The sequence below is a fragment of the Scylla paramamosain genome, chromosome 7, assembly GCF_035594125.1.
Source record: "Scylla paramamosain isolate STU-SP2022 chromosome 7, ASM3559412v1, whole genome shotgun sequence".
Taxonomy (NCBI): domain Eukaryota; kingdom Metazoa; phylum Arthropoda; class Malacostraca; order Decapoda; family Portunidae; genus Scylla; species Scylla paramamosain.
The window spans coordinates 31,044,708-31,063,115 of NC_087157.1; the positions used below are offsets into that span (position 1 = coordinate 31,044,708).

Below are 18,408 nucleotides of genomic sequence, written 5' to 3' on the forward strand. Positions count from 1 at the left end.
TAAATAATCCAAGAATTAAATATCCAGGAGAATTACAGAATGTGAAAGGTGAACGTACATAACGGTACGAGTGACTAGTAAGTCTCATTTACTTTATAGAAAATTCGAGATTGAAGGTCACGCTTACGAGAGCAGATGATGTTACATAATGAACAGCCAGAGAGAGAGAGAGAGAGAGAGAGAGAGAGAGAGAGAGAGAGAGAGAGAGAGAGAGAGAGAGAGAGAGAAATGCTAATTCGGAAAAGAAATAGAAAAAAAAACGCATAGAAATAACGAATCAATTTATCAGACAGTGAGACACGCAAACACAAACAAACGGACAGAACAAAAGAACAACGAAGCACGGGAAAGAAAAAGGGACCCACAGACGCAGACAAACAACACCGTGGAGTTTGATGCTGCCAAGCCCTCCAGACCACCGCCAGCTGTGCTTAGCGAGGAACTGAGTGGCCTCCTCCTCTTCCTCCTCCTCCTCTTCCTCCTCCTCTTCCTCTATCCCCGTCTCCACGCTTATTTTTCTTGTCGTGGGGAATAACACAGTGAAGTAAGAGGTCTGGGGCTTAAAGAAAACACTCCTTCGGTTCTGTATGGTTAGTAGGTCACCCAGGAATTTTGTTAGCACGGTCATCACACTCTACTCCCAGAGACGATTTTTTTTCCCGCCATCTATATCCATTACCGATGTCCGCCCTTTCTTTTTTTATTTTTTACTCCCCCCTCCCTTCCTCTTCTGCCTCCCTCTTAATTTTTTTTTTTTGTTTTCTTTTTGTTTCTCGTCCCCGTTCGCATCTTCTTCGTTGTCCTTGGCATTCTCCTCTTCTTCCTCTTCCTATGTACATCATCTTGTTGTTCTTGTTCTTTCCTTTGCTCTCCTTTTTTCCTTCTTCTTCTTCTTCTTCTTCAATGTTTTCACAAAAAAAAATCATTATTACCGTCATCGCCATCATGATCTTTATTATCATTTTCCTTTTCCTCCTCCTCCTCCTCCTCCTCTTTTCTTCTTCTTTATCTGCGTCCTTCTCCTTCTCGTCCTCCACTTAATCCCTTTCATCCAACTCCTTCCTCTCCTTCTCCTCCTCTTTTCTATCACTCCTTTGTCTTATTCTAATTCTAATTCTCTCTCTCTCTCTCTCTCTCTCTCTCTCTCTCTCTCTCTCTCTCTCTCTCTCTCTCTCTCTCTCTCTCTCTCTCTCTCTCTCTCTCTCTCTCTCTCTCTCTCTCTCTCTCTCTCTTTTCCTTTGATTCCGTCTCGCCTTCTTTTCATTACCCTTTCTTTCTTCGTCCTCCTTCTCCTCTTCCTTATTCTCCTCCTCCTCCTCCTCCTCCTCGTCCTTCTCCTCCTCCTCCTCCACTCGTTGCGCTTTGCTGGCTGCCCTCTGTTTTATATTGATTTGAAAAGTGAATCTCTATTTCGAAGAACAGTGGAGCTATTTTCAACCCTGAGCCACTCAATGAGTACTAAGCTCGTTTTTATGGGCTCCGTAAAACACCAATTGAGCGTTATCGAGTTATGAGAGAGAGAGAGAGAGAGAGAGAGAGAGAGAGAGAGAGAGAGAGAGAGAGAGAGAGAGAGAGTGTGGGGGGGGGGGCATAGTTCTATAATGGTGTTGGTATAGTTGGGTTTTCTTTCTCATTTTTCTGAATCCTTCTATAATCCTAATAATGACAAGAAATTACGTGTGTGTGTGTGTGTGTGTGTGTGTGTGTGTGATATCTCTTCCCCTAATACTGTTTTATCTATTGGCTATCTGTTTCTTTAAAACTATAATTTATATTCCTCGCGCACACCATTGCCTCGGGGTACAGATTCACGAGTCAGGAACTCTAATTGAAAAGCAATAGTTTCGTAAGTCTTTAATCTTGAGTAATCTTTTGGCTGTGCGGACGCGGGACGACGAGTGTTGATCGATGGGAAGAGAAACCAAGGCAAGGGTTATGTTGGTTTATTTCCAGACGAGTTTCACAGGTCAGGCTTCCTCTGAGGGACTGCCATAAAGCAATGGGTCTTACCGGCCGGGGACGTCAGGTCAGCTGGCTACCTGCTGCTGACCCCGCGAGGAAACCCAACAGCGAAAGTAATCGGGAAATAAAAATACCCAGCCATTGTCCTGGTTTCACTTTTCCTTCGATCAACATTTCCTTTTTTGTTTTTATGTTAAACAGGAAGATGATCCACCCGTGTTGTGGCTGTAGGCTCTTGCCAATTCTTTTAACATTCTTTTCAGTAGTAGACATTTTTTCTCTCACAATCTTCAACAACTAGACATTTTGCAGTACTGTTTCTTAGTTCTGCAGCTTATGAATGACAAAATTAAACACCTGTTCTTTTTCTTATTTGTGTGTGCGTGCAAATTATTTTTTCTCCAGCAGTAATCAGAATGTTAAGACAGGACGACCAAGAGTTCTGACACTTCCATCACTTTATAAATGTCCACTGTAAGAATAGCAACGCTAAGTATCCTATCATGTCCGCGTTTGTGTCCATGCATCTTGTTTTCATATCAGTCAACTATAACTATATGTTCCTTACCTTGTCACTACGTTCAAGGTGTAGGATTATTCCAATGTATTCCTCCTCTTTCCTGAAGTCTTTAGTAGTTCCTCCTTACCTTATGTTTTATTCTCTGCCTTATTTTACTTTTCACAAAATTTATAACACGATCTTTATTGAATACTGTTTTCCCCGAGTGGCTCCGTTTGACTAACGTCTTGGAACTTAGCAAGGTTCTTTACATTAAATATCTATGAAGATCTTAGGATTTGTACTTCATCACCAGAGATGCTGAGTGACTGTCATATGTGTGTGATGGTTTTAATTTGATCATTTATGATGTCTTTTAAAGATAAATATGAAGAAAACAGAGGAGGTATTTAATAATTACATATTAAACTAGGAATGTAGTTATAGAAAATAATAAATGTGTTTAGTAACGACAGAAAATTAGTGCATCTAGATTATCGAAAATAAATTGAAACAAGAGCAGCGATAGGATTTAGTACTTTATTGAAATAAAATCCCTATGAAAGGCTTTCTCTCACTGCCAATAAAGAGAAGGGAGGAGGATTGGTGAATGCTTTCAGAAATAGAGAGTTTTATCAAATACTCCTGGAACAAACACTTCAGAAAGAAATGGAGACAAAAATACTTAACATAACATGGAAGAATAAGAAGAGAGCGTCAAATATTACAGGAAAAAAAAAAAATCTTGGTAACACTCAAAACAATAAGAAATGGTAAGGTCACGGGCTGGACACGTCATGCACTAAACAGGCAATGGATGAACAATTAAAATAGTATAATGACAACTTAGTAATGGTAAAAAAAAAGGGCAAGGCAGACAGAAACCTAAACGCAGAAATGAAATAGGAAGCCTTGTTGATCGTGAGAAGTTCAGATGCCAGGAATAGACGAGACAGCGACGTGTGGAAATATTTTTATCCTGCAGTGGAATTATGAAGAATGATGGTGACGGTGATAATGATGATGATGATGGTGATGAACATAACAGCGTCCGTTGCTAAGGAAGTCCATCCATCCACTTCAGTAAAGAACGCTCATCTCTTCTCTCCAGCTTCCAAACTAATATCCGATGAAAGGCGCGGTGAAGAGCCTTCTTTCAAGCTAAATATAGAAGCTAAACCTGCCCCTCCCCACCTCATTTCCCTGCAGGATTTTTGTATCTCAGTGTCCTTGAAATTTAATAAGTTTGTGTAGTAGACTTTATCCTCTAAGCTCACATTGATCCCTTAATAGCAGTTTCAGTGTTCTGAGATGTTCCTCTTATCTCTTTATGTTCAGGAACTCATGTAAAAGTTTAAGTTCGAGTTTTATTTTTTTTTTTCATAGTGGCCCGTGGTACATAGTCTCGCCTGTGTGTGTGTGTGTGTGTGTGTGTGTGTATGTATGTGTGTGTGTGTGTAAAGAAGACCTTCCATAAATCTTTTTCTCGCAGCGGCCAAGAAAAGAGTATTATTGTGCTGGCTTCACGTGTCTGGCGCCGCGGGGAGGGCGATAAGAAAGCTTCCTGGAATCAGTTTTCACGCCTACATATATACAGCTGTGTGTGTGTGTGTGTGTGTGTGTGTGTGTGTGTGTGTGTGTGTGTGTGTGTTTCCATCTTTGTGTTTTTCCATCTGTCTCTTTCTCTTCTGTTCTCTGTCTGTCTGCTTATCTGAATGTCCGTTTTTTCTGTCTGTCTGTCTGTCTGTCTGTCAGTCTGTGTGTTTGTCCGTGTGTCCTTACATCTACAAAATACCTACGTCTATCTTTCCCTCTCCAACCCCCGTTTTCTGTTCCTGAGGTCTCGTTCAAGGCTGTAAATTTCTTCCTTTCTTACTGGTTTCTCGTTTCAGATTCACGTTTCTCTCTCTCTCTCTTTTGCTCCCTGTGCCTCCTGTGAAGAGTCCTCAGTTCTGTCCTCTCGATTTCATCACTTGTATGTATAGTAGTTTCAAGGTAGTTTCAAGTTCCATATTTCTTTCTATTCACCAGGTCAAATTTCTAATGTCTCTCTCTCTCTCTCTCTCTCTCTCTCTCTCTCTCTCTCTCTCTCTCTCTCTCTCTGACGATCTTTCTTCTTTATTTCTCTTCAGTTCATTAATCGCTGGCGCCATTTAAGAATTCACAGACTGAATGTCATCATCAATACTTAAGAGCCTCAAACGGTGCTTTTATTCCCTCTCTGCTTTATTCTGTTTGAAGTAATGTTCCACTTGTGAATCAAGTTAATTGTTTCTGCTCTAAAAGTGGAAGCTGTTGCTATTTTCACAGAACACCATCCTACATTATTTTTATTATTTTTTCCATGTGTGTGTGTGTGTGTGTGTGTGTGTGTGTGTGTTTTAGACTCTTCCATTTTATAAGCGCACTTCGTTCGTTTTTAATATGAAGTATAATTAGTTTATTTTACTTTTAATTGATTTTTTTTTTTTTTTAGCGTGGCTAAACATTACACTATTTGGCCACACACAGGCATGATGATGATGATGATGATGATGATAAAAGTAGTAGTAGGTGGTAGCTGTAGTACTAGTAATAGTAGTAGTAATACAATATTACTACTACTACTATTACCACTAGTATTACTACTACTACTACTACTACTACTACTACTACTACTACTACTACTACTACCACTACAACTAATGATGATAGTAATAATAATAATGATAATGATAATAATAATTAGAAGACACACAGCGTGATTTCACTTATTTACATTTGCTTTATTTTCTTTAATGACTTTTTTTTTATTTTACGCTTCATCTATTTATCTATTGATCTATTTATATCTAATTTATTCGATTTCATTATATTTTTATTTGTGCTCTGGGGGAAGGTGGTGGAGGAGCGATGGTAAGCATAGAATCGCCATCACTGTCATGTTATGCGCGGCACCAACCAGCAGTGCGCCACGACCATCCCCGTTCCGTCATGCTTGAAATCTTTCCTATGCTTGACTCTCTGTCTCTTCTGCAGCATTTCACCGTTGATTCCCGACAAGAAAAGAGTAGGAACTTCCACCTTGACTAAAAATCCGTCTTGTAGTGTCACAATTTCCCCATTTTCTCTTCGTAACCCTGCGAAGGTGTCTATTTACCCAGACATACTAAATGTGTATTTTTTACTTAAACCGACTCGTGTCCTAATTGCATCTGACATATTAATGAGTTATGTACATTATCAGTAAATTTTTACCCTCCAAGAATCGTGTTTCGCTGTAATTATAATTTATTTTACTTCTGTGACAGAAAATAGTTATTGATATTTTGAGGATGAATATGGTCTTCCTTCCCGTGCTCTTCTGTGAATCCACTGGAATCGAGAGGGAAGCTGGTGGAGGTATTGAGTTACGAGGAGCATAGAGACTGTAACAAGGGTGGTATAGACAAGATCCTTAAGATTAGTAATCAACACAGGACTATAAGTAATTAAATTACACTTGATAATGTTAGATTAAAAAGAAAAAAAGGGTAGGAGTAGATTTCTTCTCAAATAGTGGTAGATGACTGGAATAACCTCGATAATCGGACTGTCAGTGAAGAGTCAGTAGCGAGCTTTAGAAGAATAAAGGTTAAAATATGGATATGAATGATACGTGGATAGAGGTGGATATGATTTATACAGGCACTGCCATGTGTAGGCCTACTGACTTCTTTTAAATTTAATTACTGTGTACGTTCTTCAATCACTTGATTTCTGTAATAATAGAGCCATGATATTTTTTTTTTAACTTGTGATCTAAAACTATGACGTAATGCCAAATCTACATGAATCAAACACACACACACACACACACACACACACACACACACACACACACACACACACACACACACACAAGATATCATATACAGTTTATCCATCTTAAGTCTCGTGCTCTTTCTTAACTCATTACAACTTCCATTGATCTACGCGCAAGACTGAGGCGTGAATGTTGCCTGGCAGATGCTGCCCATTCGCGAGGAGTGAGGGAGCGTTACTTCAGGTGCCGGTGTGACGTAACATGGGGTTAACTAAGAAGTGTAGGTGACCTTGAGAAGTGGGGAGTTATAGGATAGAATACCGGGAGGATTTTTTTTTTTTTTTCATGTAGGAGGGACACTGGCCAAAGGCAACAAAAATCCAATAAAAAAAAAAAAAGCCCACTGAGATGCCAGTCTCAGAAAAAGGTCCAATGCGGTAGTCAAAAATTGAAGGATAAGTGTCTTGAAACCTCCCTCTTGAAGGAATTCAAGTCATAGGAAGGTGAAAATACAGAAGCAGGCAGGGAGTTCCAAAGTTTACCAGAGAAAGGGATGAATGATTGAGAATACTGGTTAACTCTTGCGTTAGAGAGGTGGACAGAATAGGGGTCAGAGAAAGAAGAAAGTCTTGTGCAGCGAGGCCGCGGGAGGAGGGGAGGCATGCAGCTAGCAAGATCAGAAGAGCAATTAGCATGAAAATAGCGGTAGAAGACAGCTAGATATGCAACATTGCGGCGATGAGAGAGAGGCTGAAGACAGTAACGCATCAGGCAAGAGAAGAAGCCGGAGATGATATGGAGTAGTAGACTATTTCTGACAAGGATGGCAAGATTGGTGGCCTCGTTCCCGCGGCAAAGCGAAACAGAAAAATTTTATCTGTGAATATCCACAAGTGCGTCAGGCGAAACAGAATAAAATAGAGATTGTATGAAGTAGTAGATTATTTCTGACAAGTATTGAAAGATTTCTGGGCTCTCCTTCTCCAGGCAAAGCGAAACAGAAAAAAAAAAATATCTACGAACATTTACTAATGCGTCAAGGAAAAGAAAAGGAAACGGATGATCCCAAATAGTAAATAATTTCTGACAAGCATGGCAAGATTAGCAGCCTCTCCTCCCTAAAACAAAGCTTCTGCTACAACAATGCCTTCTCCACTTAAGCCACCATCCATTCTTACTTGCAAGTCAACAGAAACTACATCGCGTTTGCTTTTCCGGTCATTCAAAGCCTGGTTATCTATGCTGTGAGTCGAAAGAGCTCCGTATTACAGACCTGTCCATAACATAATAATAGTAAAAGTAATGTTAATACGCACTGGAGAAAAGGGGGAAGCAGGTTTATCAGGAACGTGCGGAGAGGAAGGAAGAGAGAGAGAAATACCGATATCCTTTGTGTGAAGAGGGAAGTGGAGTGGCAGTGAGTGTGTTTCTCTTATGTACGAGTAGAGGAAGCTGTGCAAAAACGACAAATGGTACGAATGTATATTGAATTACCAAGTACACACACACACACACACACACACACACACACACACAGAGAGAGAGAGAGAGAGAGAGAGAAAAAAAAAATCAACTTATCATTTTCCATTTTTTCTCTTTTTTCCATTTTACACATATTTCTATGAATTGTCAAGTTTAGAGAAAAAAAAAATTGCACTTTATCGGTACAAGATTTTTTTTTACAGAGCTTCGTTTAAAAAAAGAAGAAAAGAAAAAAACGCAGCGTTGCCAACTTTAGCGAGTGTTGCTTTGTTTTATTTGTGCAGACATGGTTGTTGTCCCGTATTGATTCTGGGGGTAAAGACTAAAAGAAAAAAAGAAAAGGAAAAGAAAAAAAGTAGAGAGAGAAAGAAACACCTGATAGACACCTGGCTTGTGATGCTTGTCATTTGCGTTCCTTCCCACACTTCACACACCTGTTGTAATTCCCTTGCCCACACCTGCCCTGCCTCCACACCTCAGCATACTTGTAACCTGGTATACCCCACACCTCTCTAATACTCCTTTAGTCCTGTCTTTTATACCCCCACAGCGTCTTTACGTCCCCAAAACAGCACCCTGACACTCACACCCTTACACACTCACACAGCAACACCCTAACACTCCCATGTTTCACAATAGTTGCACACACTCACACACACACACACACACACACACACACACACACACACACACACACACACACACACACACCATCCTTACACACACTCACGCTAGTAATATAATCTTTGCATTTTACAGTACAGTTAGGCCAATACACTCACAGTCCCCCCTTTACACCCTAGTCTCCTTTAAAACTCCCACAGCATCATTGAACGCCCACGAAATCACCCGAACACCAGTAATCCATAACATAGCCATAACTTTCTAAACCACCCACACCCCCTACACATCTACGTACACACCTCCTAACTTTCATAATCCCTCTACGTTCTCAGTTCCTTTTTCCAACTTTCTTGCGTACGTTACCGACGTCGGCGACCTTGGAAATTCATCTCTCCTGTTCTTCTTTCTGCCCCTCATTTTATCATGTGCCTTCCAGTTGTCTTCTGTATTTCGTAGCAAGCTGTTCAGGTATTTTGCTCGTTGTCTCCCTCTTTCTGTTTCCTCTTGTATCGTTCCTTGTAAACAGGCTTTCTCTATCTCCCTCTTATTACATGACCTAGAAATGGTAATTGCCTCGGTCGAATGGTTCTCAGGAGCGTTATATTCATCCGTGCTCTAACTTTCACATCCTCATGAAACCCAAACACCCAGTACTTTTCGTCGTTTACCAACACCTGGTCACACACACACATGTTCTACGTGTAATTCTATGAAGCTCGTGTCCCTCTGTTAGGGAAGCGTAAAATATAGTTAATAAATCATTTGTGCCTCACTACGACCTTCACCTTTTGCTTCCATGACATCATTCCGTGTACTGGAGTTTCCATTATAAATAATATATATATATATATATATATATATATATATATATATATATATATATATATATATATATATATATATATATATATATATATATATATATATATATATATATATATATTTATATATATATATATATATATATATATATATATATATATATATATATATATATATATATATATATATATATATATATATATATATATATACACACACACACACACACACATACACACACTGCATATCACAGTATATACTGTGGCAGCAGTTACCAGAGTGTGACCGCCCTGTGCAGTGTTCATGATCTCAACGCAATATGAAACCAGGCACTCGAGGTGACCACTCGTGTGCCTGCCAGTGGACTTATGTGTATGCCTGATAGTCTGACCTTCCAGGAACATCGCGATAAAGGATGAGGCTTATCTGCCAAGGCAAGCAGCTATTCCTGGTGTAAATGATGAACGCTGAATGGACGACCTCCTGCCGATACCTCGACATGATTACGTAGTTCATATCTTTCATCCAAGATGCCTTCAAATGAGCAGTATCACTTACAGCAGCATGAATGTTGCTTGAGAGGCTGTGGAATGTTGTTACCATAGTTTGCCTTCACTATTTCTCCAGGTACTCATTCCCCGGCTCATTCACCGTCTCCCTGGCCTAAATCGAAACCCGTTTGTTCTTTGATGAGTGCGTAGGAGCAGCAGTTAAAATACCAGTATACGCGGCGCGACAACCGGGTAACTGTATTACAACACAGTCCGGTCCACATCCCAAAAATCTACATGAACTCATCAAGTGACTCACTCTTTTTGTCAAAGCAACAATGTGCGGCGTTAGGTCATAGAAAGCACGTTTTAAAATACATGTGCTGGTGGGCGTGGTGTAGTTTTATAGTATTAATTTTAAATACTATGAGAGCTGTGGGAAATGGAAGCAAGGCTGGACATCTGCTACAGTTGACGAGGAGAGAAAGAGAGAGGTGTGGTATTCCATGGTCGCCAGCGTCTGTAGAGGCGCTGCACCTCGCTAAATGAATATACATCTCTCACCATACCACGACGCTAGACTGAGCAGACGACGTAACTAAAACTAGATTACGTAAATAGCGTGTGTATGACTCTGAACAAAGCAGTGGTGACTTGAAGTGAACACTCCAGTAACGGCAGGACAAACTTGGGTATTCCCGATCATCTTTAACAACTCGACATCGGCTCGGCTCACGCACGCTGCTGATTTAATTTTGTTAACTACACCCTGCATGTGTCTCGAAGCATTTCCACATAGCGTACACAACAAAAAAAGAAAAAAAATGGTGCACCGTCGCGAACAAGCTTCGTCACCAGTACCCAGAGCTGCCTATGCACTTTGGCACTCGCAGCTTACACATGAACGGAATGAATAAACGAGTAAAAAGCTTTGGAATATTTAGCTTCCGCAGACTTTTAGACATTTTAGAGAGAGAGGGAGGGAAACTGGGAGGGGAGGTGGAGGCCAGGCGAGGAGGAGTAGAGAGGCTGGCGAGAGTAGAGAGAAGCGAAAAGGGGGATGTGGATGTAGCGCGGAGGGTAGAGGAAAGAGAGAATAGAATCACGAGAGAGAGAGAGAGAGAGAGAGAGAGAGAGAGAGAGAGAGAGAGAGAGAGAGAGAGAGAGAGAGAGAGAGAGAGAGAGAGAGAGAGAGAGAGAGAGAGAGAAGGAACTGATAGAAAAGGAGAGGAAAAAAAGAGAGAGATAAGAATGAAGTGGTGGGAGGGAGGACTGTGGAGAGGAGAGAAGGAGAGGGGACAGGCGATGAGTCCTGCCTAGAGGGAACGTGCAGTGTCTGGATGGCAATTCGATGCATTTATGGATTGTGTGCTGATGGAGGTGAAAGCTAAATTCGGGTTTAATAGTTCACGCCTTTAATCCTCTCAGGTTGCATGGGTGCGATGGGAGCTTTGTTGATGCGAACCTGCTTGCGGATTACACAGCTTTATTTGGACGACTCTATGGCAGATTTTCAAACGACGCTGTTGGGTGTGTGTGGTGTGTGTGTGTGTGTGTGTGTGATTCACCTACGGTCGTCTGCTGGTCACCCAGCCAGCCGTTCCTCTACGGAAAGAGCTCAGAGCTCATAGTGACCGATCTTTGTGTAGGACTGAGACCACTGACACACCACACACCGAGACAGCGAGGTCACAACCCCTCGGGTTACATCCCGTACCTACTTGCTGCTAGGTGAACAGGGGCTACACATTAAGAGGCTTGCCCATTTGCCTCGCCGCGCCCGGGATTCGAATCCAGGACTTCTTGGTTGTGAGCCGAGCGTGCTAACCACTACACTACGCGGGTGTGTGTGTGTGTGTGTGTGTGTGTGTGTTTGATAAAGTGAAAGCAGCTGGAGGAGTAAAGAAAACAAAGATACTACTTGGCACTGAATTTAAAGAGAATGAACCATACGTCTTTGTGGATGAGAGGCGCCGCTCCTGTGTTGCACTGCATGCCCACACGCGGCGCCAGCCTTCCTCCTGTCGGGAGAGGCAAGGTTACAACTACTCGTCTTGCAACCTCTACCCATTAACTGCCAGGTGAACAGAAACTGTAATGCAAATGGAGACAAGCCTAATTTGTGTCCTTCCGGCACGGGATTCAAATCCAGGACCGCTTGTGTGTGAGCCGACTTGCTAATTACTGTACTACCGAGCTGCTGAAGGAGTATGCTAAAGAAGTATGATAATGATAACCTCTTTGCTGAAAAAGGTGGCTACAAGCAGCCCCGAAAGGAGCATAAATTTGATACAGTAAACTTGTTCAAGATGCTACACATCCCGCAGCTAAACCCATCCCTTCAAGAAAAAAAAAAAAGATGAAGTTATAGAAATGCAAGAATTGGAAACATTTGATTGAAAACATTCAAACAAAAGCAGCGACGTGTGCCGGGAAGGAATATTAACAAGGTGTTTACGAGCTTGAGATACATGACAGCCATTTTTACGTGATGCCCCATTGGTCTTTAGTGTACAGCCACGAGGCGGGCGTGGTTCCTCAGCGCAACACGAGTGTCCGTTGGCAGGTAGCGCCTCTGGTATTAAAATACTGCTGCAAGTGGAGAGACTGTGAGCTCATATGCTAATGACTTGAGTGTGTGTGTGTGTGTGTGTGTGTATACATATATGTACGAAGAGTGTCTCCAGGAATTAATTAGAAGAGAAGACCACGTATTACTGCCTTATAGGAAACGCGAACAGGGGAATTCTATTGTAAAGAATGAATTAGTGGAATGTAATACATACTGCACTACCACTCGCGCTGGGCATCCGTGGGGGAAGGGACTGAAGTAATAACAATCATGTGTTGCTGCTGCACTCGCACTCTTCAGACAGAGAGAGAGAGAGAGAGAGAGAGAGAGAGAGAGAGAGAGAGAGAGAGAGAGAGAGAGAGAGAGAGAGTACACGTGCACTGTAATGAGAAAGTGTAAGCAACAGTGAGGAAAGGGAAAGAAAAAAAAAAGAAAGAAAGATATTTGGCGCTGGATCCCTAGAGGTGGAAAGCGTGTATTCTGAGTCAAGAGAGAATGGTAGGAAGTTAATCACAGCGCGGGGGATATATATATACACTCTCTGCCAGGAAAGGGTGGGTGAAGGGCGCCATAAACTTTAATTTAATCTGAAAACCTCGCAGCATTCGACGTGCAATAGAATGTAGGCATTTCAAAAAGAGGCGTCTCGCGGGCATGAATCGATCCGTGTGCCTCGCGTCTTGTGGTTCACGTGACGACGCCGCCTCTATGTGTGTCTGAGATGGCTTGTCTACTTTGTTGTATTATATATATATATATATATATATATATATATATATATATATATATATATATATATATATATATATATATATATATATATATATATATATATTTATTTATTTATCTATTTATTTATTTATTTATTCATTTATTTATTTTTATGTAAGAGCGCTGCTGACAAAGGGCAACAAAATTTAGAAAAAAAAAAGGCCCACTGCGGCGCCAATCCTTAATTAAAAGTCAAATACTGCTGGAAGGATGAAACTACTACTACTATTACTACTACTACTACTACTACTACTACTACTACTACTACTACTACTGCCGCCACCACTACTACTACCTACTACGACTTCTGCCACCACAATCACTTCCTGTTACTTCCATCACTAGAAGGGCTATTACTATTAATGATCATAATAGTAATAATCAGTTATCAATAATACTCTCATTATCATTATTGCGTATTATCAGTGTAGGGAGCAGTCACCTCCCTTCATAATATATGCATGCATAAATACCAGAACAAAGTGTTACCAGGCTGGAGCATTGCCGCCCCTTACGTTATAATACAAATTCCTCGATATAATACATTTATTCCTCCCCGCCTTTCTCAGCCCTACGCTGCCTTGTCCTGCCTCGCCGCACGCTCCCTTGCTGCGTCCCCTCTGCCTAGTATCAGCCTCACCCTACTCCATGCTCTTCACTCCCACCACCCTGCCCCACGCTGGCTAGACTCTCTTTATTCCATGCCTTTCATTCCATACCATCTCGCCCTGCGTCAGTCCGCCCACTGAACTCCATACTCTTCACTCCCCACCGCCCTGTCCCTCGATAGCCAGCCTCACCTTATTCCCTGCCCTTCACTGCATACTATTTATACCATCAAGTCCTACGTTAGCTGGCATCATCCCATCTCCTCACACCATTCCACCTCCTCCGCACACCACACTGTCCCGCTCTAGCTAATTTCACTCTAATCTATTCCCTTATTCCTTTCATTCCATACTATCCTGCCTCTTCCTGCTCTCTCATATTTCATTTTTTTTTTTTTCCTCTCCCTCACTACTGGATTCCTTTCACTCCACACCAGCTCGCCCCTTCCCCTATCAGATCCATGCTTTCCTTCCCTGTCCCCTTCACTGTATACGTTAACCCTCCGTCCTGCCAGCCCCGATCCGATAAGCCCTTCCGTCGCCTGCTGATCGCCATATGGAAATCTGAAATAATCACAGCGACAAGCCTAGTCAGTGCTGCCATAGCCTCGTCACAGATACACAGCCTAGCTCGGTAACACCTGAATAAGCGAGCGTGTGTATGCAAATGGCATGGATTGGAGAGCGAGAAGTACCGCTGTAATTTGTCGGTGATTGTAATCCTCTGGTAGTGAACGTAATCTTAGCACTATTACCTGAAGTCCCATAACACCTACAGCAGTGTCTCTCTCTCTCTCTCTCTCTCTCTCTCTCTCTCTCTCTCTCTCTCTCTCTCTCTCTCTCTCTCTCTCTCTCTCTCTCTCTCTCTCTCTCTCTCTCTCTCTCTCTCTTTACAGGTGGTGCGTGCAATCGATCTCTATTAATAATTCTCCCTCGCACTTCTACTGCCCAGATTATATATCATGCCCTTTATAATTACTCGCCTCACGTCCCATCTCGTTTCTCCTGCTCTTCCCTCTCTCCTCCCAATACCTGACAGCGCTTTCAGGAGACTGTTTTGTTTCCTACACCTGTCCGTTACTGCATTATTTCACGGCCTCTCTCTCTCTCTCTCTCTCTCTCTCTCTCTCTCTCTCTCTCTCTCTCTCTCTGGGTCAGGCTTCATCATGACGTAACCTTCTACCGAGGTTATTAATTCTAATCTAGAATAATGTTACATCAAGTCTCGGCATGCTTTTGATTAGCCCTGCGTAATTCCGTCCCGCGCTGAGAGCTGACTCTGCTTTAATATATTTCAAAGTTTTCGTCTACCTACCTTGGTGATGTACTGTATATGATTATTTTACTCCACACAGGTGAGGCGGCAATCAAGTTCACGCGTGGTAGTGGTGATGGGGATGGTGGTGATGGTAGTGGTGGTGGTCGTCTTACCTTCTGTACCTCGCCAACTGGAGTTCTTATTTCAAGGTAAAACCAAGGCATTACGGTGTAGCATGTGCGTATATTTGCTTCGATCTCGCCTCTTGGTTGAAATCAGAGTCTCCTGGCTACTCTTCCTTACACTGATCAAAACTTCCTCAATTTTCCCGCCTTCCCTCGACGCGGAGCTTTCAAGAGTATTAGGTCACCTTCGGAAAGTAAATACATTCTTGACTTAACTTTTCCTCGACCCAGTTTTCTTTATGTACCACGAACTGCTGGGAGTCTTTTCTCTTTATTGTACTCTCCCCTAGCAAACAGAGGGATAAGACCCGAGACAGTGGCGTGCTGCTGACACAAACGGCGCGGTGCCACTGTCGTCAGGGGAGGTCCAGTCAATAACTTCTTGGAACGCATGATTTTACCTCAACATACAAAATGAAAAATCTGGCTTGAGATTTATACACAATGTTATAGTAGGTTTTTTTTTTTTTTTTGTTGTTTCTATGCATTAATCCTTTCAAAGATCTGTGGACCCTTTGGAAGAATAAAAGTGGATTTTGAAGTCTTTAAAAGTATCATTTTGGAATATTGCTCCCTCAGGATTCTTTACAAAGAATGAAGATGGATTTTTGTTCATAACTGAGGATAATCTAAAAAGTGTGTGTGTGTGTGTGTGTGTGTGTGTGTGTGTGTGTGTGTGTGTGTGTGTGTGTGTGTGTGTGTGTGTAGATCCTTTGAGAAGTAACGGTGGATTTTTCTACAATCGTAAATACTTTTAGAAAGTAAATGTATATTTTTTGACTCGTGCACCTTTTAGAAACAATGAATGTGAATTTTATAGTCATGAATCTTTTAAATCAATGAGTGTGGATTTCAAAGGCTCGTGAGTCGTTTAAAACAATAAGTGAGAATCTCCAGTCCTTTAAAACCAACGAGTATGGATTTTTAAAGTTGTAAAATCTTCAAAACCAGAGAGGATTTTTAAAGAGACAACAGCTCCTTCAGAACAATGTGCGGATTCTAGAAGTCACGTGGATCCTTTAAAACAATGACTATGAAGTAAAAGAACGTGAATCCTTTAATAGCAACGAGTGTGGATAGAAAAAAAGTCGGTTTAAAAACAATGAGTGTATTTTAATAACGACGCAGAAGAGAGAAAAATGTTACACGTGTAATCCTTCATGTAAGAACACTCGTGGACTGTTTACGTAAGAATTCTCTCTCTCCCTTTTCTTGGCAATCACGTCATAAAGAATTAAGAGGCAAGGGGAGACGCGTGGTCGAGGCACTCAGGCACGGAGTAACAAATCAGGGTTAAGTTCTTACTGCACGGAAAGAAAACACTCTTCGCTTATTAAACCTGACTAATTTGCATCAAAAGAAACCATACGAGTATTGTCGAGGGGAAGTGGTTCATATGAAAGATAAGATGCATCGACAACGAGACTGGTAAAATTGTGTTAATGATACGAGGGGAAGTTGTGTGTGTGTGTGTGTGTGTGTGTGTGTGTGTGTGTGTGTGTGTGTGTGTGTGGTGTGTGTGTGTGTTTGTGTGCAATATGTCTCGCAGACTTGACGAGCCGACGAGTAAGTATTTTAGATTCCTACATAGTTTACATTCGTGTGTTCTCGGTCACGTTACAGCCGTTTTGAGCCGGAGCTTAGCGTTCGCGTGTCGGGGAATGGCAGCTGCGATGAGGCACGTATACACTGAGCACAGACGCCCGTCCTTCCAGCGCCTCTCATTAGTCTGAGTGGTGTTTTTGCTCAGAGTAAGCCGCCCCTCACTTACTGCCCTCCTCCTCCTCCTCCTCCTCCTCCTCCTCCCCCTCCTCCGTCTCCTCTCCACCCCGTCCCTCGCACCCTCATCTTATCCAGGCTCATTTCTCTCCTTCTTCACTCCCCCATTTGTCCTCACATCCCTCACCACTTCACATCTTCCATCTCCCGCTCCTTTTTGCTGCTTGGTCTTAATTCATCTTCAATCCCTCACCCCACCAGCGTCTAACAAAGGAGTGGCCAGGACAGCAGCGCCCCGCCATTATCATCACCACCACCACCACCAACACCACCACCAACACCTTCCGTTTGGTCACTTTCCCATACCTCTTCTGCAACCTTAGTCTTGCTCTCCACCCAATCCTTTCACCCACTGTTAGCCACACGTCCTTTGGCTCCAGCAGCCCAGCACATCCCTCAACACCTTCCCCTTGCCGCCCTCTTGGCCCCGTAAATTGGAGTGCGTCGCCAGCCCCTCGCGTCCTCAAAATGTGCCTCTCTCTCAGCACTCCCGCAGCGTCTTCCTCTCCCGTGCAGCGCGTCGGAGATAATCGTAGCATCGCCATTACGCTATCGCATCTCTCTTGCTCAGCGAGTCGACTATTTTCTCGCTGACGGTGGAATGAGAGGAGCTAACTCGAGCGAAAGACACAGTGGGAGGAGGAGGAGGAGCAGCAGGAGCGAGAGTAGGAGGAGGAGGAAGAGAAGGAAGGAACCAAGGAACAGGAGAGAGTAACAAAAAAGAAAAAAAGGAAAAAACGCCCCTGAGCGACGAGAATGAAAAGGGGCGAGGACAGAAAGAGAGATTAATCGATGTGAAATTGCATTATCAGACCCAACACGTAAAAGAAGGATGAGTTACCAGCGCGCCATTTTCCGCCTGATGAAATTACCTGGTGCTCCGCGTGAGACGCAGGCGAGAGCCACCAATGATTATCAAATTCCCATTTTCGAGGCAAATATTAATCGTCCATCACGTATTGCGCCCCCCACTTTAATGCGTCTATCTCATCTCCCCTTGTGGCTGTTACTTTGTTCTCTCTCTCTCTCTCTCTCTCTCTCTCTCTCTCTCTCTCTCTCTCTCTCTCTCTCCTCTCTCTCTCTCTCTCTCTCTGCTTTTACGATCACCATTTGTTCTTTTTTTCATTATAACTTAATTTCTTTATCCATTTTCTTTCCTCCTTCCTTCTTTCTTTTCTTCCTCCTCCTCCTCCTCCTCCTCCTCCTCCTCCTCCTCCTACTCCTCCTCCTCGCCTGCTTTCTCTCTTCCCCAGTCTTATCCGTCTCTTCTTGCTTTCTATTTTACCTTCTTTGCTTCTTCCCATCTTCCGGTCACTATTTCCGACTCTCTCTCTCTCTCTCTCTCTCTCTCTCTCTCTCTCTCTCTCTCTCTCTCTCTCTCTCTCTCTCTCTCTCTCTCTCTCTCTCTCTCTCTCTCTCTGCGGCAGGCGGATGAATCGTGAATGCAGCACACAAAAACACATTCAAACCAGCCATTATTTAAGAACACTAGTGGAAACACAACAAGCAAACAGGAAACACTCTTGAGTTACCTAGGAAACGGAACATGACTGAAACACGGACTCAATACA

General features: G+C 42.6%; 1 protein-coding gene across 3 annotated transcripts in view; it reads left to right on the forward strand.

Annotated features, from left to right (window-relative positions):
- Positions 1-18,408, forward strand: part of LOC135101845 (uncharacterized) — a 116,093-nt gene that overhangs the window by 73,538 nt on the left and 24,147 nt on the right. For 2 of the 3 annotated variants that reach the window (XR_010269403.1, XM_064006128.1), the window contains one exon: positions 14,971-15,082. Coding sequence is in view for 2 of the 3 variants with exons in the window: in XM_064006128.1 (XP_063862198.1) it covers positions 14,971-15,082 (112 nt within the window). In the remaining variant the exon portion in view is untranslated. Of the gene's footprint in view, positions 1-14,970; positions 15,472-18,408 lie in introns of those variants that run through there. The other variant, XM_064006127.1, reaches the window with a different exon arrangement.